The following is a 25,387-nucleotide window of genomic DNA, read 5'->3' on the forward strand; positions in this document are numbered from 1 at the left end:
AACGGCTACCCGCGGCCATCTTGGTGCTCCTCAATGAACTGCCGGACGTGCGCCATCTTGCTCACCCACTCCACAAGATGATTCTGCACGGCGTTCGGACATGTTATACAATTTACATGCGGCTGCTATATTTCACATCATGCGCAAAGCAGCCTTCACCGGATACCTACACGGAACTAGTCTGATTAATGTGAAGCAAAACGTATTTTTTTAAAAAAGAAAAAAAGAAGAAAAAGAAAAAATGTATGTGAAAACTTTTAACTTTAATGTAATTCCAAAAATAAAAAAGAAATAAAAATCTTTATTTTACAGATCTTGTGTTATTAATCTCCCCGGGAGTGGACAAACATCCCATGCTCCTTCATTTATGTGAGAGCACCCCCTAGTGTGTATAGATATATTACCTCTATTACACATCTTGTGAGATATTTTATTTATAGCGGGGAGGGAGTTTACTCAAGTGAAATAAAGTAAAAATATATACAATAAATATAAAAAATATATAAAAAACTTTTAAAATTTGTATTTGTATTTAAAACAAAAGAATTTTATATTGATAAAAGGGAGGAATTCTTTAATATTTGTTGGTGAGAAGGATGTTGGACGAGAAGGTTCGGATGGGATCATACTGTATAAAAAATTCTGATAAAGGAATAGTGTTTCAGAGAGTGAATGAAGTCCGAAGGGGTCACTTGGATAAATTAAATAAATAAAATCTATTTTTAAATGCTAATAACCAAGTGAGGGATTAAAAGGAATTGGAACGTGTAATGATAAAAATGAAGAACATGGTGGATTAAAAATAAGAAGGACGAAATAAATAGGATAATCATCCAAGAGGAGACTTGTATAAACACACTGGAAGGGATAAGGAAAAAAAAGACAATCCTTCCCATTGTGTGGGAGGAGTCTACATGCTGTGCCATATGCAATATATAAAAACCGTATGAAGGATATTAAAATATATTGCTAAAAGGAGAAATTGGATAAAAGCAAAAAATAAAAAATAAATAATAAAATTACAATGAGATAAAATGAAGGAGGAAATAAAAGGGTATTGTCAAAAAGCCATCTGGAAGGTGCTACAAACATGGGCCACATGCTAGAACCATATAAAAAGGGATATAATGGGTATGTGCACTGAATAATTCAGAATGCTATACCCCTGTTGGGACAACTTATTGTAAAAAATTCTAGAAAGTTGATTAAAAATTATTAAAAAATTAAGAAATTAAGATGCTGGGATAAAAGAAGGATGGTTTCAAACATCTGTAATAAAACAGTTTAAATCAATGTCAGCGTTCAAACCATCAGGGCGCAAAGATTTCATTAAAAAGATCCATTTTGTTTCGTTTTTTGAGACCAGTCTTCTCTTGTTGCTGCCTCTCCAGTCCCCTTTTATTTTATCAATACCATAAAACGTAAAACCTGATGGGTCCTGGGAGTGCATTTCCTTAAAATGCCTGGATAGGCTATGCTTCTCGAATCCCTTCTTTATGTTTTTTACATGTTCTCTAATTCTTACATATAGGGGACACGTAGTTCTCCCTATATATTGTAAGTGACAAGGGCATTCGATGACATATGTCACATGTGTGCTGGTACAAGTAATGGTATCTTTTATTTTATATTCCACGCCTGTAGTATGTGATTTAAAATTCTTTATCTTTTTGGGTTGTCTCCTATTTGTTCTGCATGGCAGGCATTTTTGGCACCTAAAAAAGCCATTAATATTTGTGGGCAAAGAAATGGTCTTAGGAGGGTTCACCATGTTGTGTACCAACCTGTCTTTAAGTGTTGGTGCCCTCCTGTAGATAAAGCATGGTGTTCTTGGTAATATCTTTTTCAGGGTTCTGTCTGCTGTTAGTATAGGCCAGTGCTTCTTAATAATGCCTTCCAATTGTTTGTGTTGTCTGTTATAGCCCGTCATGAATGCAAACTCGTATTTGTTGTTTCTTTCTTTACTTAGTTTTTCCTTTATAAGTTCCTCTCTTTTGGTGTTTCTGACTAGTTGTTTTAGATGTTCCAGATCCTTTCGTTTATAGCCCTTTTCAACAAATTTTTGTATTAGAATATCTGCTTGGATATCAAAGTCATGTATATTACTGCAGTTTCTCCTTATCCTCAGGAGTTGCCCCTTGGGAATATTCCCCAACCATTTAGGGTGGTGACAACTCCTGGTTGGGATGTACCCGTTTTTGTCCGTTTTCTTAAAGGTTTTACTGGCAATTTTTCCTCCTCCTTTAAAAAGTTCTAAGTCCAAATAGGACACTTTCTCTTGGTTCCAATTGCCTGTAAAGGTAATGCCATATGCGTTGCTGCTGATCTCATCAAAAAATGCTTGTAATGCTTCCATGTTGCCTCTCCAAATTAAAATAATGTAGTCTATGTATCTACGGTAATAAATTAAATCTGGTCGTTCCACGCTAAAAACCTGTTCCTCCTCCCATTTCTGCATAAAAATGTTGGCAACACTGGGGGCATATTTAGCCCCCATAGCAACGCCTTTTGTCTGTGCATAGTACTTTCCCTTGTACCAGAAATAATTGGAATTCATTGCCATTTTTAATCCTTCCAAAATAAAGTGCACCTGTGCATGTTTCAAATCTGTATGGTTAAAAAGAGCCCATTCCACACTGTCCAACCCATCTTTCTGTACTATGTTGGTGTAAAGTGAGTTTACATCAATTGTCACCAAGAAATCTTCATCTCTAATCTTCAAATCCTGGATATCAGTCAGTAGCTGTTTACTGTCGCGGAGATATGACTTTCCTTTCGGCACTATGGGTTGTAAAAATTTGTCCAGGTATTCTCCTAACCTGGAATGTACAGAATTTATCCCGCTTACTATGGGCTGGCCAGGTGGTTTTTCCTCATTCTTATGTATTTTGGGTAAATAATAAATAATGGGTGTTCTGGCTGTTTCTATATTCAGATAGTTGGCCTCCTTTTTATTCAGAATGCCCAAATCCCTTCCTTTTTGGATATATGTTTGTAGATTTTCCTTGAATTTTCTTTTTGGGTCTCCTGGCAGTTTTTTATACGTATCCTCTGCACTAAGTAGATTTTCCAATTCTTCTTCGTAATCCTTCTGATTCAGGATGACCAGACCTCCTCCCTTGTCTGGTCTGATGACTATCCCTTTTTTCTTTTCCAATGTTTTGATAGTCTCCCATATTTCTTTTTCTTTCTTATTTTTAATCTTTAGATTTCTGATTTCTTCTTCATCCATTCTTTTAAAGACCTCTAGGTTTTCATTCTGAGGGTTCTTAGGATTGAAGACTGACTTATTTCTCAATGTGGTTCGTTTATATTCAGTGTTTGTTCTTGGTGTTCCTCTGTCCTTCTTTAATTCAAAAAACTTTTTGATGTTAATTTTCTTTATGTATTTCTGTAAGTCTATGTATGCTTCAAACTTGTCTAAATTTTTGTCTGGTGCATACTTCAGGCCTAGATCTAAAAGTTCCAATTCCTCTTTGTTAAAAACGACATTGCTTAAATTATAAATCCCTTTCCCTAAAATTCTCTTCTTCTTTTTCTTTGACCCTCCGCATTTTCCCCTTGGTTTCCGCCTCTTGTGTGGTCGAAGGATCTGGGGGGTTCCTCTCTCCTGTTCAAACCGGACCCTCCTTGTCTCGGTGTATTCCTGTGATCCTCCTGTTGAGGTCTTCTCCCATCTTCTCTCCAATTGATGTGGTATCCTCCTTGCGGTCTCCGCGTTTCTCTCGGGCCTCCTTGGTAGTCTCCGCGCCTCCACGGTTGTTGCCATCCGTAGTTCCTCCGATGGCCATGTTGCCCTTGTGGTCTCCCTCCTCTCCTTGGGGGTCTTCTTCGGTTTCCCCTCGGAAAAAAATCCCTTCTAGGGGGTGAGCCTCTTCTTTCATAATTGGGTTGTTGATGTTGTCTGAGAGGTGAAAATCTATTGTATGTATCAATTCGATCATAGGTATATGTTGGTGTTCTATCTCTTCTCTGGTGTGAATTATCCCTCCAGTTATCCCAGTGGTTATTGTACATATCTCTGGGTTCATCATTTCTCTCCCCAGTGTTTCTGTTTCCATTGTATGGGGTTCTTCATTTTTATCATTACACGTTCCAATTCCTTTTAATCCCTCACTTGGTTATTAGCATTTAAAAATAGATTTTATTTATTTAATTTATCCAAGTGACCCCTTCGGACTTCATTCACTCTCTGAAACACTATTCCTTTATCAGAATTTTTTATACAGTATGATCCCATCCGAACCTTCTCGTCCAACATCCTTCTCACCAACAAATATTAAAGAATTCCTCCCTTTTATCAATATAAAATTCTTTTGTTTTAAATACAAATACAAATTTTAAAGGTTTTTTATATATTTTTTATATTTATTGTATATATTTTTACTTTATTTCACTTGAGTAAACTCCCTCCCCGCTATAAATAAAATATCTCACAAGATGTGTAATAGAGGTAATATATCTATACACACTAGGGGGTGCTCTCACATAAATGAAGGAGCATGGGATGTTTGTCCACTCCCGGGGAGATTAATAACACAAGATCTGTAAAATAAAGATTTTTATTTCTTTTTTATTTTTGGAATTACATTAAAGTTAAAAGTTTTCACATACATTTTTTCTTTTTCTTCTTTTTTTCTTTTTTAAAAAAATACGTTTTGCTTCACATTAATCAGACTAGTTCCGTGTAGGTATCCGGTGAAGGCTGCTTTGCGCATGATGTGAAATATAGCAGCCGCATGTAAATTGTATAACATGTCCGAACGCCGTGCAGAATCATCTTGTGGAGTGGGTGAGCAAGATGGCGCACGTCCGGCAGTTCATTGAGGAGCACCAAGATGGCCGCGGGTAGCCGTTTGGTTGCTATGACATCGGCTGGCTATAAAGATTCCGGGAGTGCGTGGTGGTGACGCCGCTCCAGCAGACGTCCTCTGACGAAACGCGTAGGACAGGTCCATTGCGTCATTACGTCACTTCCGGTCTCGGACTTGGGAGCCGTGGAACGCGGAAGCTTCCCGGCGTCTCGCTACACTGATCCGAGGCAGCTTCACCGTGAGTTTTTACTACTTTCTACATTGGTTTAACCTCGCACACTACTTGATGGGGCTCCCCTTTCTTCTCTTTCCGTGAGATTACCGGCCGGTGCCTTGCGGGATAAAGAGAGGACCCCACGATCCACCCCTCTTGGGACCACTTCATGTGAACAGGTCGTATATACCTCACCTAGTGGTCATCAGGGGTACTACAGCACCTACACTTCCAAGGAATACAGCACTTCAGTATTCACTTTTGGTCACTTATATCCATCACTTCACCACCAGGGATTTATATAATATATATTGTTTGATTTACACTGTATCACTATTGGAATAAACCCACTACAATATCTGCTCACTTGTTGGCACTATTATTATTATTATTTCACAGATAAAATTCACCACACACCAACAGATCATATCGGTTGTGGTTACTGATAAGGAAATGTGTGGTTTTTAACCCTTTGGAAATATAATCAGTTTTCACGTTATTATTTGCCGGTGTCACTTTCCTTTTTAAAAGGTATTTGCACATTATTGCACCATATCAGCACTCAATCACTTTTCAGGTAGCACCGTTTCAACCCCTTTTGCACATTTCACTTTACACAATTTGTGTCTTCAGCCGGATTATTGCACTGATATTTGTATACTTATTTTCACCAGTATTAATTTGCTGTTTCAATTGTTTATACCATCTTTGGTGTTTTCACTAGTTGGTTGCGCTGATAATTTATTATCCTAAGGAGTTTGCCTTGCATTCTTTGGATGTTGTCAGGGCGATCAGGGTTTACCTGTCTACCAAATCCTTCAGAAAGTCGGATTCTTTTTTTGTCCTTCATTAGGGACCTCGGAAGGGTATTGCTGCGTTTGCGGCAACCATTTCTGAATGGTTCAGACGGACGGTTGTACAGGCTTATTCGCTTTCTTGGGGAACTGGTTCCGCCCTTCCCTGTCATGGCGCACTCTTCCGAGCGGTGGGTGCTTCTTGGGCCTTTCGCCATCAGGTGTCGGTTTCCTGGGTGTGCAAAGCGGCGACCTGGTCGTCTGTGCACACCTTAACAAAATTTTGCAAAAATTGACAAACTTGATGTTTAGGCATCGGTAGATGCCTCCTTTGGCCGCAAAGTTCTGAGTGCGGCATTACTTTGGGGGAGACATGGCGTTTTTAGCCTGTCCTCTCCTGTTGGGGTTTTTTCCCCCTTGGTTGTTTTGCCTTCCTTGGTTTGTTTGCTCCTTTTGAGCTTTCCTGTTACCCAGTGGGTTACCTTTCTGGTTCAGATACGGTTCTTTTATCTGACCTTGGGTGCTGCGTTGCCTTTGCGACAGGTTACGTTTCCCATCCCTCATGTCTACACTGCTTTGGGACATCCCATAAGTTAAGAGTGTATGAGTGGGTGGCGACTGTCAGAGGAAGTAAGAGAAAATAAAATTTTTGTAAGAACTTACCGTAAAATTATTTTCTGAGTCCTCTGACAGTCGCCGCCCCCCACCCCTCTTTTGGGGTTCATGGACTATCTACTGCTTGCTACCAAACTGAATTGGGAATGAGGCTAGCCGGGGGTATTGGACCAGAGGGACAGCCCCCTGTAGGTGTGTCTATGCAAAGTTTTTGTGAATGTTTCTAACAAAATCTTCTGCCTAGCTTACTCCTGTGGATAAGATTAATACCCATAAGTGAAGACTGAATGAGTGGGCGGCGACTGTCAGGACTCGGAGAAAAGAATTTTGCGGTAAGTTCTTACGAAAATTCTATCCCCCCCCCCCTCTAAATCTCACAAGTGGCTCTTTCTTCCAACTGGATCGCAGAAAAAGGATTTAAAATCTACCCGTAACTTTGCTGGCAGCTTCAGGAGACCCAGGAATGGGAAGTGAAAAGCGGGCACTACTGGTTCTGCGGACAAGCCTTCCTGAGCCTGAAGGGGCGCCCTCACCCCCATCTGGGGTGGGAGAGACTTCTTTGCTTCTTTCCAGACCCGTGGACCTTGCTCATTCAGGAGAAATGGGTCCACGAGTAGGTTTGGTTCGACTACAAGATCGAGTTTTGGTCCTTGCCTTCCAACTAGAACTAGTCTCACGATCTGCTGCAAGACCGGTTAGCACAAGGAGTCGTCGTGCCGGTTCCAGAGTTGGAACATTTCAAGACTTTTAATCAAATCTGTCTTCTGTTCCCAGGAAGGAAGGTAAGGTCCCTCCTGATCTTGGACCTTAAGGCTCTGAACCACTTTGTGTGGGTTCAGAAATTGCGGTACTCTGTTATCTGGACGATCTCTTGTTAAGGGCGAGCTCTTGTGCCACTCTGTCGGGCGATCTGAAGGTCACGGTTTAGACGCCCCAGGAGCTTCCTTTTGGCTGCAAAGTTTTTACACACTGCGGTCTGTTGAAGGGACTTGTTTGTCTCTTGTTTGGGGTGAATTTTTGTTTTGGGGTTAGCTCCTGTTGAGCTTCTGTTGCCCGAGTTTTTTTTGGCCTTGCTGGCGCGTTACCATGTTGTTGGTTGTGTCTTTCCCCACCCCTCACACCTGCACTGCTTTGTGTCATCCCAAGTCCTGACAGTCGCAGTCCCTGCCCCTCTAATTTTGGGGTTGGTTGTCTTCCTGTACTGCTTGCTACGAAACTGATTAGCAGCTCTGTGTGGCTGAGGGTAATGTCTAGAGGGACAGCCCCTAAGGTGTGTCTAAGTAAAAGCTTTTGATTACGTTTTCAGTACCTAAGCTGTTCCTGCAGGTGGCACCATTACCCAATAGTGAAGAACATATGAAAGGGCTGTGACTGTCAGGACTCAGGCAAAAGAATTTTACGTTAAGTTCTTAAAAAAAATTATTTCTCTATCGCTCATTGACAGACGTAGTCTTCTTGATTCTCAAGAGCTGGGTTATGTTGTCTCCGCAGGAGTAGGACTAGGCAGAATGACAAAAACGTTCTGGCTCCACCCTAGGGGGCAGTCCCTGAGGGTATATCCTCCCTCTCTCTGCTACAGGGAATCAGTTTTTTTCTGTCTAGTCAGGAGTAAGGACCTAAGTTCCTTGCTGGGATCTTTTGGTCCTGGCAAGACTTTTTTTCTTTAAGAAAAAGACATTTTTTAGGTAGTTTTCTCCAGTGTTTTTTTCCTGTGAGATCTTCAAGCAAAGATGCCGGACTGGGCGACACTTGTGGTCACCCCAGCCGGCCTACGAGCGCGTGCAGACCAGGCATTGCGCTTGGTCGGCCGCGACATATTCAAGTAAGTATGCGGGGCCGGGCGACGGGCTGGATGTGAATCCAGTGGTCACCCCGGTCTCTGCCTAAAAGCGCGTGCAGACCAGTGCGCTGAGTCGGCCGCGACGGAGTCCCAGTAAAGGGACTGACTTTGCGAGTTAAAAGCTCGCTTGGACGCCAGGACCAGAGAGTCGAGGCGTCCACAAACCCCCACCTCGGTGGAGAGGGTATTATGAAGAGAGGGTGCCTGTCGGTTCGGTATGGTGAGTAAAACGTTCCCTTTTTTTCCTCATTTATGAGGCAGTATATATTATGGGCCCCTCCATATATGGTCAGTATATATCTGACACTTACAAGTCCCCCTTGTAATACAGCATGTGTTGTGGGAAGTGGACTTGGTTCAAGAGCTAACACTCTACCCAGCAGACTGTAACATTACAGCAAACATAGGAGGTATAATCCTACCTTATGTGCAGTGTATCTCTGTAGATCCATATGTCACCTCTCAGCAGAGTGCAGGTGGATGTGCTGGGAAGACGATATCGGCGGTCCGCCGCCATTTTGCCGTAGACCGAATGCATGTATGTCCTCAGGTCACGCCGGCCGCCATGTTTTTGGAGTCTTATGTCTCTTCTATGGGGGCGGCCATGTTTTGTGAGCCCAGCTTCCTCGTGGAGGGCTGGGAACGCCGGAAGGCGTACACAGGGGGCGGAGCCACGCCTTCTGCCCGGGAAAAAGCAAACAGCTCCTTCCAGTCTGTGTAAGACAGACGCTGGCTGCAGTTTGTTGGAAACTACACTGCATCGGTTGGTGAGCCTTGGGGGTCCCTCTCTCTCTCTCTCTGGGTCGAGAAGCAGGTACTCTGAGGGGCGCTATTGCGCTAGGGGGAGACACACAAAAAAAAAAAAAAAAAAGAAAAGTTTTTTTGTTTATTGCTGGCAAAAGTGTCCTGTATTAACATGGACCCTGCCACTCATGTATCTCCTCCGGATCCCCTCGAGGGGTCTGCGGGATCCTCCAGCACCCCATTGACAATTGAATCTTTGTCAGCCATTATGGAAACTTTTGTGTCCCGGGTGGAAGTGGCTTGTCAGGGACAGGGCGCAAGAAAGCGACCCCCGCCTAACCCCTTATTATCTGAAACCTCGGATTCAGACTCTGAGCCTATTTCTGCAGTTGCAGGTACTTCATCTGGTATTGGTGTCTCGGGTCCTGTCTCTTCAGACAGTGAGGAGGATGTTTCGGCATCAGCCATAGCCCGAGAGGAAGCGTTGGTAAACGCACTCATTGTATCTGTTCAAGAGACTTTAAGGTTACAGGGTATTCCATCAGAAATAGCTGAAACTGAGATCCCTTTTGGGACTAAAAAGCGCATCAAAGTGGCAAAGGTTTTTCCATTGCCCAAATGTTTTGGCAATCCAATCGATGAAGAATGGCGTCTGCCAAAACGCACTTTTAATATTTCCAAACGCATTGACAGGCGTTATCCGTTTGAGGAAACCCTTATTAAGAAATGGACAGAACCACCTGTGGTGGATTCACCAATTGCTAGATTGAATAAAGCCACGGTTATTCCTTTGGAAGACGCTCCGTCTTTTAAAGATCCAGTGGATCGCAAGATAGAAGCTATGTCTCGCACCATGTTTTCCTTGATTGGATCAGCTTTCAGGCCAATAATTGCTATTGGTCTGGTTTCGCAGGCTGTAACTGAATGGACCAAGTGGTTACGCCGGGACTTAGAAGAAGTCCCTCAGGCGGTATCAGATTTGTTGGAACAAATGATACAGGGGTTACAGTTTGTATGTGATGCGGCGTTAGACGCCACTCCATTAATGGCGCGAGCATCAGTCTCAGCAGTGGTTCTCAGGCGCACACTGTGGCTAAAAGGTTGGATAGCCGACCAAGGTTCCAAGAAAGCATTGGCTAATATCCCCTTTTCAGGAGAACGTCTATTTGGAGCCAACTTAGATGAGATCATTAAGGATCTCACCGGTGGAAAAAGCACCTTTTTACCGCAAAATTTTAAAGGTAGAGGAACTCGTCAAAGACGAGGGCCTTCTTTTTCTGCTCACAAGAGGTTTTTTCGTCCAGCGGGTGAAAAAACTAAGTCCTCCAAGCCTCCTGCAGGAGGCATCAGGGGTCGTTGGTCGGGCAAGCAAAAGCCCGCCCCCTCCAGACCTGAAGATAAACCATCCAAAGCCTGAAGGTGCGCCCCCACCCATAACTGGGGTGGGGGGACGTCTTCGCCGGTTCCCGGATCCATGGCTTTCCAGAATCCCGGACAAATGGGTTTGCGAAGTCATAAAGTCAGGGTACAAGATCGAGTTTCGATCTCTCCCACCGGCGCGATTCTTCCCTTCCAATATCCGACTATCTCCGGATCGTCTAGAAGATCTGCGGAGAGCAGTCACAGATCTACTACAACAAGGAGTGGTAGTCCACGTTCCTTGGACAGAACGGTTTCAAGGGTTTTATTCAAACCTGTTTACAATACCCAGGAAAGAGGGCAAAGTGCGTCCAATTCTGGACTTAAGAGCACTCAATTCTTTCGTCAACATAAGAAGATTCAGAATGGAGTCCATTCGCACGGTAGCAGCCTTCCTGCATCCAGGGGATGTCCTAGCGTCCATAGACATCAAGGACGCCTATCTTCACATTCCCATTTTCGCAGGACATCAGCGTTTTCTACGCTTTTCCGTAGAGGAGAACCACTATCAGTTTGTGGCGTTACCTTTCGGTCTCGCCACGGCTCCGCGGGTCTTCACAAAAGTGTTGGCCCCAATGTTGGCACTTCTGCGCCAAAGAGGTATATCGGTTCTAGGTTACCTAGACGATCTTCTGCTTCATGCAGAGTCTCCTCAGACCTTGCTACAAAACATAGAAATTACTATGATTTCTTTACAGGAATTCGGGTGGCTGGTGAACCAGCAAAAGTCCTTTCTGGTTCCCACCCAGAGGCTCGAATATCTGGGTCTAATTCTAGACACAGTCAGGACAAGAGTGTTTCTTCCGGTAGGGAAACTTCGAAAGATTCAATCAGCAGTCCAGTTGTTACTGTCCAACAGCTGGTCTTCCCTTCGGACTTGCATGAGGGTTCTGGGGTTGATGGTGGCTTCATTCGAAGCAGTCCCATTTGCCCAGTCCCATACCCGAATTCTTCAGCAAGAGATTCTCCTCAGATGGAATCGGAATCCGGAATCCCTGGACAATCAGATACGATTGAGCAAACAGACCAGAGAGTCTCTGGTTTGGTGGCTTCGGTCTCCAATGCTCAGCCAGGGAAAGTCATTTCTGCCAATATATTGGACGATAGTGACCACGGATGCCAGTCTATCCGGATGGGGAGGAATTCTCGGTCAATTATCTGCCCAGGGACTTTGGTCCCCGGAAGAATCCAGATTACCGATAAATGTATTGGAACTGAGAGCGATCAGACTTTGTCTGATTCACTGGACCGAGCAGCTCCAGGGCAGCCCGGTTCGGATCCAGTCGGACAATGCCACGGCCGTGGCTTATGTCAATCACCAGGGGGGCACCAAGAGTGTCCGAGCGGCCAAAGAAGTGGCTTGCATTCTTCGCTGGGCGGAACGATTTGTTCCAGCAATCTCTGCGGTGTTCATTCCGGGGGTGGAGAATTGGCAGGCAGATTATCTCAGCCGTCAGACCCTGGATCAGGGGGAATGGTCCCTCCATCCAGACGTTTTCCACCAGTTGTGCCTACGGTGGGGCACCCCGGATGTGGATCTGTTGGCATCACGATTCAACAGGAAAGTTCAGAGATTCGTGGCTCGCTCCCGCGATCCTCTAGCAGAAACCGCAGACGCACTGATCGCCCCGTGGGGGCAATACCAGCTAATATATGCCTTCCCTCCTCTCGCGTTACTGCCAAGACTTCTTCGCAGGGTAGAGGAGGAAGGAATCCCAGTAATCCTGGTAGCTCCGGACTGGCCTCGTCGAGCTTGGTACGCCGACATGGTCAGACTGGTGGCGGACGTCCCGTGGAGACTTCCTCTCAGAGAGGATCTACTGTCTCAGGGACCGATCTTCCATCCTGCTTTACGATCGCTGGCTTTAACGGCCTGGCTATTGAGACCCAGGTGCTGAAAGACAAAGGTTTGTCAGCTTCAGTTATTCCTACTCTAGTTGAAGCAAGGAAAGCGACTTCCAGAAAGATTTATCATCGCACATGGAAGTCCTACATTGCATGGTGTGAACCTTTGGGGTTCCGTCCTCGGTCTTATTCGATTAGTCGAATATTGGCTTTTCTGCAACAAGGGGTTGAGCAGAAACTGGCCTTGAGTACTATCAAGGGTCAGGTCTCAGCATTAGCCATCTTCTTTCAGAAGCCTTTGGCTACTCATTCCTTGGTGCGGAATTTCATCCAGGGGGTGCGACATCTGGCTCCGCCAGTGCGCGCGCCGTTACCCCCCTGGGATCTTAATTTAGTGTTGTCGGTTCTTCAGAAACCTCCCTTTGAAGATATTAGGGAGATTCCTCTACCCACGTTGTCCCAGAAGGTGGCCTTCTTGGTGGCTATTACTTCTGCACGCAGGGTGTCAGAACTGGCCGCATTATCTTGTCGTTCACCATATCTGGTGGTTCATAGAGATAAGGTGGTTCTTCGTCCGAATCCATCCTTCCTACCAAAAGTAGTTTCAGAATTTCATCTGAATGAAGAAATTGTATTACCTTCCCTGTGTCCTAAGCCCAGTCATCCTCGGGAATTTGCTTTGCACTCCTTGGATGTGGTCCGGGCGATCAGGGTATACTTGAAAACGACAGACTCGTTTCGCAAGACGGATTCACTTTTTGTGATCCCAGATGGACCCAAAAAGGGGTTGCCTGCATCTGCCGCGACCATTTCCAGATGGATCAGACAGACGATAGTGCAGGCTTATTCTATTAAGGGTCGGGAGCCCCCGTTCCCTGTTAAGGCGCACTCCACTCGGGCACTTAGTGCGTCATGGGCCTTTCGCCATCAGGCGTCAGTGGTCCAGGTGTGCAAGGCGGCTACCTGGTCGTCGGTGCATACCTTCTCCAAACATTATAAAATTGATGTAATGGCATCGTCTGATGCCTCATTTGGCCGCAAGGTTTTGCAGGCCGCAATTTGAGGAGACCAGTGGTCTACCTCGAGGGTTTTTTTCCGTTGGAAAATTTTTTCTTTAGTCTCATTCTTTGTTTATAATGAGCCTTTAAAACTTCTAGTTTGGCACCGGTTGGGCCTACTAGATTGGATTTGATTTTGTCAATCCCACCCCTCATTTGTGGCACTGCTTCTGGATGTCCCAGCTCTTGAGAATCAAGAAGACTACGTCTGTCAATGAGCGATAGAGAAAAATGGATTTTTGTAAGAACTTACCGTAAAATCCTTTTCTCTTAAGCTCATTGACAGACGTAGTACCCGCCCCTCTATCATTGAGTTGGGTTGGGTTAATTTCTCTGTACTGCTTTAAACAGAACTGATTCCCTGTAGCAGAGAGAGGGAGGATATACCCTCAGGGACTGCCCCCTAGGGTGGAGCCAGAACGTTTTTGTCATTCTGCCTAGTCCTACTCCTGCGGAGACAACATAACCCAGCTCTTGAGAATCAAGAAGACTACGTCTGTCAATGAGCTTAAGAGAAAAGGATTTTACGGTAAGTTCTTACAAAAATCCATTTTTTTTTTTTGACATTTCGTCTGCCTGTAGTTTGAGCAGCCATTTTGAGGAGTTATCCCTTTGATGTTGAAAATTTATGGATTTTCATTTGATGCACGTCATAGTTGAAAGGAAGTCAACTGACATTGAATTGAAGACACTTTTTGCACACTTTCTAAATATTTTTTTTTTTGCTAGATTTTCACCTTGAACACTCCTTTTTGGATTTTTCTTTTATTCTAATTAGCAACTTCAATTATCCAGAGATCGACTGGGCAGACACAACTGCTCACTCATTTCTCGTTATTTCATAAATGTCTTGCAGGATTACTTTGGTGAATGCTCTGGCTAGAAATAATGCCTTGCTAGATCTTCAAATTATAAATAAAACCCATCTGATTGCAGATGTGGAAATTATGGGGCATCTTGGGAAACCGAGATCAGAATGTAATTGAATTCAATGTAAATCATAGGGAAAGAAGGCATAAGGGTAATTCAAAAACACGTAATTTCAAAAGAAAACTTTCCTATCCAGCACCCCATCCTCGCCTCTTTTTGTATAGAGGCTGGTAAAGGGGAAGTGAAGTAATGGCACTGGGTATTGTTACTTTGGAAATGAGGATTTTCAATGCCAAACGTTGTTTTCTCTATTGATGTAGCTGCTCCATTGTGATGCCCTTCAGCAGGTCCGTGAATTGCTCAAACATACAGTGCACATGTAACCTGCCCCTTTATTAGCTTGAAATCTCATTGGGAGCAAAAAAAAATTGGGTTAATGACAAGACTAGTTGCAGTTGAAAATCCACTGTGGTCTACAACTACTTTAAACTTGGGTGGATGAACGTGGGCATAAAAAGGCATATACTGAAAAGAAAAAAATGGTCTTAAAACAAAAAGTAAAATGTCAATGAAAAAAATAAACTGAGTAAACAAAAGGACCTTCTCTTGCACTGCAAGACACAGACAAGCTAAAGGGTGTACAATGCAAAAAGACTTTCAATGGGGTTGGGTAAAACATACCCACTGCTGCACAGCGGTGATCTTTGTGTTTCCTTAACTACATACATGAAACAGCAATGTAGGCCAATATAGTTTGTAATGAAGGATCCTCTTTAAATACGTATGTGCAGGGTTCAAAATTTCAAGTCCTGAGCTACTAGCCAGGCCTTAAGGGTTACTCACCACCAGTTGCCCCACCTAACCCCTACCCTGCCCTGCCCTTAAATGCGCCCTCAAAAAATGATTTTATAAAATGACACTCTTAAATGTTTTTGCATGAATGCAGAAGTTGCACAAATAAATATTAATAACAGTTTGATTGTATGTGCGGTATTACCTGGATTTTAGGTGCACTTATTGAATTCTATTACACAGTGCATTTTCTGAAGCCGCATCAAAGATGCAGCATGCAGGATTTTAAAGCGATTTCATGAAAACGCGCTTTGTAATAGAAATTCAATAGAAATGCACTTAAAATCCAGGTAAAACGCACATACAATCACGCTGGCCAAACCACAGTTCACCAGTTATTAGGGATAAGAGAGTGAGTGGGGGGGTCTGGGTTGTAATAATATATGTTAATGAAGAGCAGAGTGTGAAGGACTGTAGAGAAAGTGCTAAGGCTGTATTTTGGGACAGGACAGGGTCAGCTAAATGGCTGCTTGGTATGCTCAGAGCTGGGACCAGAGGCTGCAGGACATACAGTACAGATTTATGGAGGGGACAACTGAAAGATAGAAGTAGATGAAGGGTTAATGTGAACAGGAGAGAGGAGTACAAGAATCGCTGCTGACTTACGATTGTGCAGGGAAGATGAAGACAATTGCGAGGAGACGGACAAAGTGAAAGTGACCTGGCCAGGAATTAGAACAAATCAACAGGGGGAGGGGAGCTTGGAAGGAGAGAAGGGTTTAACGGGTGCAGGAGAGAAGTGGCTGGAACGGAGGAGTCCAGAAATCATGCATTGTGCAATAACAGGAGGGAGAATGACATTCACTCCTGTCAGGCAGGTGAAGGCGGAAGCTCCTAGTGCGCCCCCCCCCCCCCCCTCATCACAGATATGGACACTGCCCACCCCTGCAAGTACCGACAGTGTTCTGTCTCTTCCTCTCCTCTCTCGCCTTCAATCATTTTCCACTTGCAAAATGCGAGCAGGCCAGTGGAAAATTTGAGGGCTGCGTATGTGTATATGTAATTAGCTTGCTTGGGCTCTGCTGAGTGTTTAATTTAAGATTATTGGTTCCCTTTATGCACTTTACGACCGCCCTCCGCAGTTATACTGCAGCAGGCAGCCGCTCCTGCGCAAACCGCCGTAGGTATAAGTCGGTCGCGCGCAGGCAGCTAGGGGGCGAGCACATGTCACTGTCGTGCCCCCGCTCACCGGGGAAAGCAGCTCCGATTGCCACCTGACACCTGCGATTGTTCACCGCTGAGAATGGTCAGCTGTTGTAAACACAGCTGACCGTTCTTCTCCCTGGAATGATCATACAGCCCTTGTGATCCTTCTATTTAGGATCACAAGTCTCTATGATTATTTCACAAGCCACGCCCCCCCACAGTTAGAATCACTTCCATAGAGTCACAGGAAAAAGTCAACCATTTAGATTTTGAGGGGGGGGGGGGGGATGCTCGTCCGCATGAAGGGGTGCCCTCACGTGAGTCTGGGGTGGGGGACATCATTGATTCTTCTGGGAACCCTGGACAAATTGATCGGTTTTGGATACAAAATCGAATTCTGGTGTCGCCCATGAGACTGGTTCTTCCCGTCCAATCTTCTATTCTCCCCAGCCAGGTTAAGGGACTTAAAAGGGGCGGTACATGACTTGCTGTTGCAAGGTGCGATTGTGCCGATTCGAGCTTTGGAACGCTTTCAGGGGTTTTAATCAAACCTGTTCACCGTGCCCAGAAAAGGAGGCAAGGTGCACCCCATCCTAGATCTTAAAGCCCTGAACCGCTTTGTGAGGGTACAGATGTTTTTGGATAGAGTCCATCCATACGGTCATGGACATTCCTATCTACGCTGGAAACCAGCGGTTTCTTTGCTTTGCGGTAGTGGAGCAGCATGATCATTTTGTGGTTTTACCCTTTGGTCTCACCTCCGCTCCCAGGGTGTTTACCAAGGTTCTGGCTCCGGTGTTAGCATTGCTGCGACGGAGGGGAATTGCCGTACTGGGATACTTGGACGATCTCCTGTTAAGAGCGGTCTCTCATTCGATTCTGTTGGAGAATCTGGAGGTCGCTGTCTGAACTCTAAAAGAGTTCGGTTGGATCATCAATTTAAAAAAAACGGTTATTGACTCATAACCTGAGACTGGAGTACCTAGGCCTGACTCTGGATTCGGCCTTGGCGACTGTTTTCCTCCCCTCAGTCAAACTGAGTGATTTGGACGACTCTCCTACGTGATTGTCTGGTCGGGTTCAATCCGATAACGCTGTGGCTTACATCAATCACCAGGGGGGCACCAGAAGTGTCCTGGCGGCCAAGGAGGTGGCCGAGATTCTGACTTGGGCAGAAAGATTTGTTCCAGCCCACCTCTGCTGTGCGCATCCAGGGGTGGAAAACTGGCAGGTGGATTACCTGAGTTGTCAGGTGTTGGATCAAGGGGAGTGGTCCCTACACCTAGAGGTGTTTAACCTACTGTGTGTTCTGTGGGGGACCCCCAAGGTTGATCTGTTTAATTCCCACCTCATTAAGAAGGTGCAGAGATTTGTAGCCAGGTCTCAAGATCCTCTGGTCGGCGCCACAGACTCCCTGGTAGCTCCTTGGGGTCAGTATCGACTGATTTATGCATTTCCCCGGTTGAAACTTATGCCGCGTCTTCTGCGCAGGATAGAGGGGGAAAGCATTTTGGTCATTCTGGTGGCATCAGACCAGCCTCGTTGGTCTTGGTACAAAGACCTCATTAGATTGGCCACCTTTACCCCTTGGAGGCTTTGTCTCAGGGAAGATCCGTTGTCTCAAAATCCGATCTTCCATCCTGTTTTACAGTCACTGGCTTTAACGGCATGGCTGTTGAAAGCCAGGTGTTGAGAGATGGGGGTCTTCCCTTGTCTGTAATCCCCACTCTCTTGAAGGCTTGGGAGTAGACTTCTCAAAAGATCTATCATCGCACGTGAAAATCTTATATTTCATGGTGCGAATCGCTGAAAGTGCACCCTCGCTTGTTTTCCATCGCCAGGGTTCTTGATTTTCTACCGAAAGGGGTTGAACAGCGGTTGGCCTTTTGTACTTTTAAAGGCCAAGTTTTGGCTTTGGCTATCTATTTTCAACACCCGTTAGCCACGCACCCCCTTATCCAGACACCATATGCGCCTTTTGGCGCCTCCGCGGTGATCCCCCGTTACAGCCATGGGATCTCAATTTGGTGCGGTCTGTTCTATCAAAACCTCCTTTTGAGAAAATTTGAGAGATTTCGCTGCTTGCTTTGTCTCTGAAGGTTGTCGCCTTGGTGGCGATCACTTCTGCCCGCAGAGTATCTGAATTGGTGGCATTGTCTTGCCGCTCACCTTATCTGGTGGTTCACAGATAAGGTGTTACTTCGACCTAATGTGGTTTCTGATTTTCTTTTAAATGAGAGACCCTGTACTGTCTTCCCTTTGCCCTAAACCCCAGCATCCTAAGGAGTATGCTTTACATTCTTTGGATGTGATCCGGGCTATCAGGGTTTACTTGGAGAGCACTGCATCCTTCAGAAAATCAGACAATCTTTTTGTCCTTACGGATAGACCTCGTAAGGGACTGGCTATGTCTGCTGTAACAGTTTTCAGATGGGTCAGACAGATTGTGGTACAGGCTTATTCACAAAGGATCAGATTCCTCCTTTTCCAGTGAAGGCACATTCTACTCGAGCGCTGAGTGCCTCCTGGGCTTTTTGCCATCAGGCGTCGGTGCTACAAGTTTTCAAGGCGGCTACATTGGTGGTCTGTGCATAGCTTTACAAAACTGTATAAGGTAGATGTGCTGGCATCGGCGAATGCTGCTTTTGGCCGCAAGATTTTGCAGGCGGCAGTTTAGGGAACCCTCCTTTTTTGGTTTCTCTTTGAGGGTTCGTTGTTCCGGGGCAGCTTCTGTTTCTGGTTGAGCTCTGTTTAACTCGGTTGGCTACCTTTTTGCCATTGGAGCATTCAGAATGTTTGTCTTGTTCCCACCCCTCATGTTTACTGCTTTGGGACATCCCTATAGTCTGATTAAGCAAAGCTGCGTCTGTCGAACTTCAGAGAACAGAATTTTACGGTAAGTTTTTACAAAAATCCAGTGTTTTTTTTCTTTTTTTTTTTTGTAACCTGTAAAGCATTGCACCAGGGATCAGCATACTGCTGGTGCCATGCAGGTATCTGTATCTGTTCCCTGTACATACCTTCTTAGTCGTCAGATACAATCTGACAGGAAGCATGAATCGACTACCATGGTAGTTTATTGAAAACTCCAAGCCGACAGCCGTATAGTTATCAATGCACTAAGGGGTCGATTCACAAACGTTTACCACATGCGATAAAGGGAACCATGTTACAAAGAGTTGACACTTTGATCGACTCTATGGCCTTGCAGGACTGGAGTGAAGTCCCTTCCGGTCCCGGCTTTTAAAGGTAAAGATAAGATTTCTGGTCTTTTTGACCCCAGTTCTCTTCATAAAGAAGACCTGTTCTCCTCCTTTTTTCTATTACTAGGGATATTTACATTCTTTTTAATGGGAATAAAAGTGACAGTGTAAAAATAAAAAGTAAACAAAATATTAAAAGTAAAGTGTCCCTATCCCTCTGCACGTGTGCAGAAGCGAACACATACAGAAGTCGCGCACGCGTATTTAAATTGTATTTACCACACGGGAGGTATCGCTGCAAACTGAGCGAGAGCAATAATTTTAGAGCAAGACCTCCTCTGTAACTCTGAACAGGTAACCTGTAAAGGTGTTTAAAGCTTGACATGTTTGGTATCTATTTACTCGGCATAACATTATCTTTAACCACTTTACAACCGGAGGATTTTGCTGTCTTCCGTCCAGGCCACTTTTTGCGATTCGGCGCTGTGCGACTTCAACTGACAATTGCGCGGTCGTGCGACGCCGTACCCAAACGAAATTTACGTCCTTTTTTTCCCACAAACAGAGCTTTCTTTTGGTGGTATTTGATCACCTGTGCGATTTTTACTTTTTGCGCTATAAACAAAAAAAGAGCGTTTATTTTGAAAAAATAACAATATTTTTCACATTTTTTTATATGAAATTCCCCCCAAAAAAGATGTAAAAACCAATTTTTTTAAAAGTTTTTGGCCAATTTGTTTTATGCTACATATGTTTGGTAAAAAAAATCGCAATAAGCGTATTTTGATTGGTTTGCGCAAAAGTTATTGCGTTTACTAACAAAGGGAAAGATTTCTGTCATTTTTGGTGTTTTTTTTTTAACGCGTAATGGCGGCGATCTGCGATTTTTTTTTTTGCGGGACTGCGACATTGCGGCGGACAGACCGGACCCCTGACTGACATTTTTGACACTTTTGGGGGTACCAGTGACATTACTGCAGTAATCAGTGCTGTATATATGCACTGTTACTGTAAAAATGACACTGGCAGGGAAGGGGTTAATTTTATTGGAGAGGGAGGGGTTAATGTATGCCTGGTGCTTACTGACGTGTAGGGGGGGAGGTGACTATGTGATTCATGGACAGATCGGATGTCCAGCTATGCTGAACAGTCCGATCTGTCACTCCCTGTCACTATGGAGATCCGCCCGCTGTGTTTACACACAGCGGGCGGATCTCCAGACTCGATCCCCGACGATCGGGTAAGAGCAGCGGCGATCGCCGCTGCTCCTCCCCTGGCCCGACTCCCGCTGTGAATGAAAACAGCGGGAGCGAGCCTCCGGCGGCGCGCAAGCGCCGCCCAGAAGGGGAGGAGTCCAGTCACGTTAATACTACGTGACTGGACGGGAACGAGCCACTCTGCCGCAGTAGTATTACTGTGAGCGGTACTAGAGTGGTTAATATTCTACAATATTTGGGCAACTGTTGTGTGTTCTCTCTCTCTCTCTCTCTCTCTCTCTCTCTCTCTATATATATATATATATATATATATATATATATATATATATATATATATATATATATATATATATATATATATATATATATATATTTATTTCATTGAAGTGTGTTTTTTAAAAAAAAAAGACTTTTGCAAAACCACTGTGCAAATACTGTGGGTCATAACAAATTGCAACAATTGCCATTTTATTCCCTAGGGTCTCTTCTAAAAGTTTATGGATTAGAAGTAATTTCCTAGTAAAAAATACTTTTTTAAACTTGTATACAAAAAGTGTCAGAAAAAGCCTGGTCAGCATCTTTTAGATGAATAGTTAAGATATTTTACCCACTTTCATTTGGCTCAAGAAGGTGAGCAGTTGGTAGCAGTTGGTATTGCATGTTCTTACATTGCATTTTATACTTTCTATGTATTTTATGTATCTTATCTTATAAATTATAATGCATTATTTTTCTTTTTCAAGCGTGCTAAGGCGGAGAAAGCTGAAATTACTCGTTTTTTACAGAAATCCAAGAACTCTCACACTCCAAAGGTAAGATGTTTTTACATTTTAGCATTTTTTGGGATATTAAATAAGCATCTTCTGCTTAATGTTTGAGAGATTATGCTGAAAAGCCAGGCAACATTAAGATGTAGTCCCAAGTGCTTGGCAGATTTGTGATTCATATTTTATGCAAAAAAGCCAAAGCAAAGGCTTCAACCTAAATGGTTAAAAACTTGTAAAAACTTTCTGTGTTTTCCATTATAGCTTTGCTGTTATATTGGCATTTAAAGCAAAATAAAATGTTGCACTGCTCATAAAATGAAACATTAATATATATTGTGTAAAAACTGTAAACACCCTACAAGGGGCATGGTTGAGGTAAACAAAACCAAATGTGACACTTCAAGTGCTACAAATATGAAAATCACAAAAATGTTTAAACATGAAAAATAAAACAAAACAAAAAAAAAAGCCTGCTTCAATATACACTGCATACATATGCCTATAAATGGATAAAAAATTAGCAGTAGACACCAAGAATAAATGCATTAGTATTAAGTGGTATGCATACAAATGTTTTACACAAACTAAAAATCAGAAAATCACAAACCCTCTCAGGGGTGCAAATAAAATATAGATTATGTGAAAAAATATTGGTGATTGAACATTCATGTGGGAAGCATACGTACACATATTATCAAACATGAAAGTCCAAGTATATATGAATAACTGTAAAGTCAACATTTTTAGAAAGTGCTTTTTCACACCAAACGCGTTTCTTAAACTAAATTGATTGTAATCCTCTACTGGCTAGCATGCACGCTTTCCTCCAGCAAAGACCCCTACTGGTCTGGTGGTACTTTGTAACTCCAACGCTGACCCCCCTCCATTTGCCTCAGGAATGGATCGATCCATTTAAACACCCCTTTCTCATCTGTAAACTGCTCAAAAAGTCAAAGCAGATGCTTTCCATAGTGCAGCAGTTTATTAAAATATTAAAATCAGACTCAATACAGCCTCAAAGAAGTACCAAGATGGCAGACTTCCAGTGCAGACAAGAAGTGACCATTCCACTCCAAATCCTTGTGATTTGAAATTGCTATGGAAACATCTCCCCACAACCACCAAAAAGGAGACCATATAGAGGCAGATATGCCGCCATAGCACAATTGGATGTGCACCAAGCTTAAAATAAAATACTTGAAAGATAAAAAAATAAAAGTATTCAAAGCCACCATTTTGTGGAGACCAGCTAGTGAATGAAATGCCAGAAAATTGAGACTTTAGGGACACATCTGGATGGAAAAAAAAATAAAATCTAAGAAGATAAGCGACCTAAGTGATAACCTCTAAACACAGCCACCATTTTGTTGAAGACTAGCTAATTGGCAGAACCTAATAACTAGCTAATCCATGTGTTAACTCGTTCACGTCAAAAGGCAGTTGCAAGATGATTTTGCGTTTAGGTCCCAGACCTACGACCCTTCAGTTCTACTCCCTCGTGCAGTGAATTTTCCCCCTCTGGCCAGGAGATGTACAGGCACACAGCACTCAAGCTTGGTGGAAATACATCTGATTTGTTTATTTACAGCTCACACATTTATAAGTAATTCCAGCGGGAAAAAAACAGTTTAAACTGGTGTACAATCCATGGGTCAGTTTTAACAATAGAATATATCTAATAAGACAATACATGAAAGGTTTTGTCCCTAACACATTGATGTAAATGTGAGACGTCTTGTGTCTGAAGTTGCTTACTTGTGGAAGGGCCTTCCCGTCTATGCTCAGCTGTCTGATGTGTTAATATGTAAGTACTTATCAATGTATTCAGGTGTCTTCTAAAATCTATATGTAAAGTCTAATTGTTAAGTGTCCAGTAGGTATGGCTGAGATGTGTTGATGCTGTCTGAAATGGTAATGAATGACTTGTTAATGTAATTTCCAGAGACCACATTCCATTGTACTAGCTGAAATGTATGTCTCTGGTATCGGGGGATATCAATATTTTATTAAGGCACATTGATACTCTTTCACCGTGTGTGTCACAAAACTGATGGATGTTACAACAATTTTTTACACCATTATATAACGGGCAAGTTATTAAGCCATAAAGCACATCAGCCACCATGTACTAAAAATGTATAAAAATCAAACCAAATAACCAGCCCATGTGACTTCACAAAATAGACAACCTAAAACGTGTTAACCCCACGTAGTAACACAATGGTTCTACTAGTAGTCAGCCGCCTCTTTAGTAAAATATAGGTCTAAAATGGGCTAATAAAACTTCTGAAAAATGCACAAAACTGTTCCAACCGTTCATTAACCTATAACCTACATAAAGAGGGGGAAAAAAAATGTATAAATGAAAAACAAAAATAGCTGGACACCTAAAATACTATAAAAATCACTCTAGAGAAAAACAACAAAATTACACCTACAATTCCTAATAAAACCATGTCAAATTCAATGTTGTGCCCCAGGGTTGCTAAAGTCTGCATATCAAATATCCATCTAGATTCAGCTTGACTATTATATAGTTATACAGCATGTACTGATATTTTTTTTACTTGCTCTCTTAAAGCAGAAAATTCCCCAATTAGTACACAGCCCCCCCCCCCTTACACAAAATACTAAACTGGTAATATATTTGTGAAATTGCTTACCATTGAAGAGAAGTCTAACTGAATTTTTTTAGGAGGTTAAATAAAAAACAAAACAGCATCTTCTCTGCCAAGGAGGTGGTGTTAGGGAAGGGAATACATCATATCCTCTCCTCGGTACACTAAAATGAAACTACACTTCACATCATGCTTTGTGAATTTCAGTGTATTTTGGAGGGTACACTAGGCCTGTACATGTTAAATGTGAGCAAGCCCACTTCAACCTAAATCGCACCCTCTTGTCCTGCAGCAACACTACTCAGCAACACACAGCAAGATAGATAGGTTACAGCCTGATAAATGCAAAGCATGCATTTTCAAAATGTTTAGCTCATTGTATCCTCTAATAAATTTTATCTCTCTCCTCTGTTTTCTGTTCCTGTTTGTTGCTATCTTCACGTGTGATCTCTCCCCCTACAGCCACAGCAGGAGCTAAACACATTACCCTTGCTTTATATAATCATTACCAAACTGTTGATACGGTATATGCCCATAATTATATATTTCTTTTTCGTTCACTGACTAACACAGCTCCATGTCTTAGATCAGGGGTGGGGAACCTACGTCCCGGGGGCCGTATGCGGCCCTCGAAGTCATTTGGTCCGGCCCCCCGTGCAGCTGAGTCTGTGTCTCTCAGCTGATCTGTCAGAACGGAGCCAATGCTTCCTGTATAGTTCCGGCTCCATTGTGACAGTCCTGAGTGAGTCACAGGTGGAGTGATATCAAATGCACTCCGCCTGTGACCAATACAGGAAACATTGCCTCTTCCTTCAGCGCGGCGCCGCTGCTAGCCAGCATTTCCCACCAGCAGCACACACAGCAGTACCAGCCAGAGCCAGCAGTACTCACAGCAGTAACAGCCGGAGCCAGCAGTAACAGCCGGAGCCAGCAGTACTCACAGCAGTGTAAGCCAGAGCCAGCAGTACTCACAGCAGTGTAAGCCAGAGCCAGCAGTACCAGCCAGAGTCAGCAGTACCCACAACAGTACTAGCCAGCAGTACCTACAGCGCAGTACCAGCCAGCAGTACTAGCCAGTAGTACCAGCCTGAGCCAGCGGTACCAGCCTGAGCCAGCAGTACCCAAGGCAGTACCAGCCTGAATCAGCAGTACCCACAGCACAGTACCAGCCTGAATCAGCAGTACCCACCTGCAGTACCAGCCAGCTGTACCCACCTGCAGTACCAGACAGCTTTGCCCACCAGCATTACCTGCCAGCAGTTCTTTTCAAAACTTACCACCACAAAGTTGACTGCGCTCCAGACTGACCAACACAAACCTGAAAAACCAGTTGCGAGTAGCAACATCATCAATAACAGCTAACATCACACA

General features: G+C 43.6%; 1 protein-coding gene across 1 annotated transcript in view; it reads left to right on the plus strand.

The window, feature by feature from the left end:
* CHAF1A (chromatin assembly factor 1 subunit A) overlaps positions 1 to 25,387 on the plus strand; it is a gene marked incomplete at its 3' end in the record, with an annotated part of 442,221 nt that overhangs the window by 135,777 nt on the left and 281,057 nt on the right. Inside the window, exon 6 of the mRNA XM_082246912.1 lies at positions 21,375 to 21,443. Coding sequence (XP_082103038.1) covers positions 21,375 to 21,443 — 69 coding nt within the window. The remainder of the gene's footprint in view (positions 1 to 21,374; positions 21,444 to 25,387) is intronic.

The sequence above is a fragment of the Pelophylax lessonae genome, assembly GCF_965119305.1.
Source record: "Pelophylax lessonae genome assembly, chromosome: 1".
Lineage (NCBI taxonomy): Eukaryota > Metazoa > Chordata > Amphibia > Anura > Ranidae > Pelophylax > Pelophylax lessonae.